Source organism: Opisthorchis viverrini (genome assembly GCF_000715545.1).
Source record: "Opisthorchis viverrini unplaced genomic scaffold opera_v5_453, whole genome shotgun sequence".
Classification (NCBI taxonomy): Eukaryota; Metazoa; Platyhelminthes; class Trematoda; order Opisthorchiida; family Opisthorchiidae; genus Opisthorchis; species Opisthorchis viverrini.
In genome coordinates this window covers 250,330-253,172 of record NW_008752111.1, presented here as the reverse complement: position 1 = coordinate 253,172, position 2,843 = coordinate 250,330, and the positions used below count along the sequence as shown (strand labels likewise).

At 39.5% G+C, this 2,843-nt stretch overlaps 1 protein-coding gene across 1 annotated transcript in view; it reads right to left on the bottom strand.

Annotated features, from left to right (window-relative positions):
• Window positions 1-1,841: 1,841 nt before the first annotated feature.
• The window catches only part of T265_11146 (hypothetical protein), a gene marked incomplete at both ends in the record, with an annotated part of 3,744 nt that continues 2,742 nt past the window's right edge, over window positions 1,842-2,843 (bottom strand). Inside the window, one exon of the mRNA XM_009177728.1 lies at window positions 1,842-2,056. Within this exon, the coding sequence (XP_009175992.1) occupies window positions 1,869-2,056 (188 nt within the window). The remainder of the gene's footprint in view (window positions 2,057-2,843) is intronic.

Below are 2,843 nucleotides of genomic sequence, written 5' to 3'. Positions count from 1 at the left end.
TGTCGAAAGACGATCGTCAGATTGTATACCAAAAAAGCGATACTATTTTTGAATATTCATTATTTGTTGAAACTTATTGATGACAGGTTCACATGAATCCTTAAGGAGAACTGCATTCAAAACTGTCTCCGATATCAAGGTTCCGATCAACATTGAAATTTCAGGATAGAACGCAACAGTCCTTTTATACCAGAAAAAGCGATACTATTTTTGAATATTCACCATTTGTTGGAACTTATTAATGCCAAGTTCACATGAATCCTTAAGGAGAACTACATTCAAAACTGTCTCCGATATCAAGGTCCCGATCAACATTGAAATTTCAGGATGGAAATCAAAGCAACAGTCCGCATGTATAACATTTTTACGGACCAGACTAGTCGTGAGAAAGAAAACTTCTGACCGATCCTAACTTTTATATGTTGGACTGACTCAAAACTGCGTTCCTAAACAATTAGCTGACACCAATAACTTCAAAAGTACATCAAGAATTTCAGACTTTATATGCGTAACTTAAAGTTTTACTTCATTAAATTGCTACAGGGGGACAGGATTTGTTTTCAGATTAGGATATTTTCGCGATCCTCAGATAACTTCCAAGGAAGATCGCTTGTTTCGTCAATGATTTGGGCGGCGAGTTGGCGAAATGCTGCTGTTTGGTTAGGAAAATGTGCACCCTCCCCGATGGGCTAGATCTCGCAAAGTCCTCTGCAATTTCCGGTGTCTATTCAGTGATAGTTCTGTACATATGTGAGATCAGGTTATAGAAATTGTCAACAGCTGATTTAAAATCAAACATGCGACAAATGCGTGATTCACTGCTTAATAATAACAGAGTTATTTCTTTATTCATAACAAAATACCGTGGTATGTTGCATCTTTGAGAAGCGCTTCTAGCTTGAACCACGTCGGACATTGATACACACACAAAGTTAATCAAACAAACTGAAGATCCACTTTAACGTTGTAAAGACAAACAATACTTGCTGTAAAAGACAGTTTCAAAGGTACCTACCTCAATTTCCTAAATCTAGCTCCTACCCTTTGTTGGGAGGTGCACGTAAAATCTGTCGCTGTCGTCCCAAGAAATGCGAGCTGACCATTAATTTAGGAGTGGTGCACGGACTGATTAGTCGTACGATAGGAATTTCCGGCCATTCACAGCCTCAAACCGAGCACCTCATTTTTTTATGCAAAGAAAACATAGCACACCAACTTTCGGTGGTGCACGGACTGACTAGTCGTACGATAGGAATTTCCAGCCATTCACAGCCTCAAACATTCTGGCATAACCGAGCACCACATTTTTTTTATACAAAGAACACATAGCACACCAACTTTCAGGCGTTCCACGGGCTCTAAAATGTTCAACTCGTTGCACTGAGTATCCACTAATTTTACAAATTGATTAAAATGTTGTTAGATACCCTAACAAGAAGAGGGACAGTAATCTGCCTCGGAAATTTCAATAAGGGAATACAGGGGGACAGATTTGCGAATGACGGAAAGGGGCTGGCTAAAGAGCTCCCGTTTTTTGGTAAGATTAGTTTGCAGCAGCCCTTCAGCTTCCAGATCAAATAAAGTACTGACAAGAATAGCTTCAAATCATCAAATGAACCTACATTTGCAAAACGACCACAAGTGTTCAACGTGTTTTATCTGCCCGTTAGAATACTCTTCCAAAAAACTGACACCTGGTGGACACATCTCCTACTTTACTGAATTTCATTTATTAAGCCCCTGGTTAAATTGCCGGCTAATTTGGCCAACGTGATTCCTACGTGGTTTATCTTAACTCATCCACTTCCCAAGGTCAAAAGTAAAAAAGAAAAGCATAATCTGACGGGTGCGTCTCGTTGGCGGACCAATTATTCAACATTGGACAGCGTGGTGGGAGAGCAAACTCGGAGACACTCATCCACGGTTTCAAAGCTGTTCCGATTTCCATGACAGCCTCCGTAAATAAAGGTCTGACATTCCTTTGCACTTGCGTTGTAGAAATAGCTTTCAATGTATGCGCTGCACATACCGGGACTTGGTTCATCCAAGCAGAAGTCTTCAAAAGGAGAAAAGTAAACAATCAAAAATCACGAAAAATGTTTGGCTTCCCTGATGTCCGTACACTTTATGCTTTGATAATGAAGCTAGATCAAGAAATGCAAGCAAAAATGAATATCTAGCCTGTTTTTTCAACGCGCCTTAGGTGTTTCTGTCACGCATCGCTTTATTTGATGTATTCAAATAAATGCTTCTATATCAAAGTGAAAATTTGAAGTAGTAACGTCAAACAATATAGAACAAAGAGTAAAAGAAGAAGGTTCAANCAAACAATATAGAACAGAGAGTAAAAGAAGAAGGTTCAACTAAAGCTGAAATCTAAGTGACAATCAAATATCTCCTAACTGAAAGACGTTAACGGGCATATACCAACCAACACCTTTGATACGAGCAGCATTTGAGGGTTGCATCCGACAACTAACTCTACTTGACTCTGCTTAAATGACGATGAGATGGCTAGTTGTTTGTAAGAAAAGAAATATTGCCTAAATGACTGCTAATTGGTGACAAATAAGTGACGATGGAATGGCTAGTTGTTTGTAAGAAAAAAATATTGCCTAAATGATTGCTAATTGGTGACAAATAAAGAATTTCTCCTCAGGTTTGTCAGAAGAATAATGACGTTTCTATAGAGGAAAATGTCGGTAGCTCAGGTAGCGTAGACGGTGGTCGTTGGCTTTTTCGCTGAGCTGGGCAATTCGATTGCAAACTTTTCATCACCAATCGAGGGGACATCATCATGGCGTAGTTGTGCGTAGCGGTGGGTTTCCAGATATCATACCCCC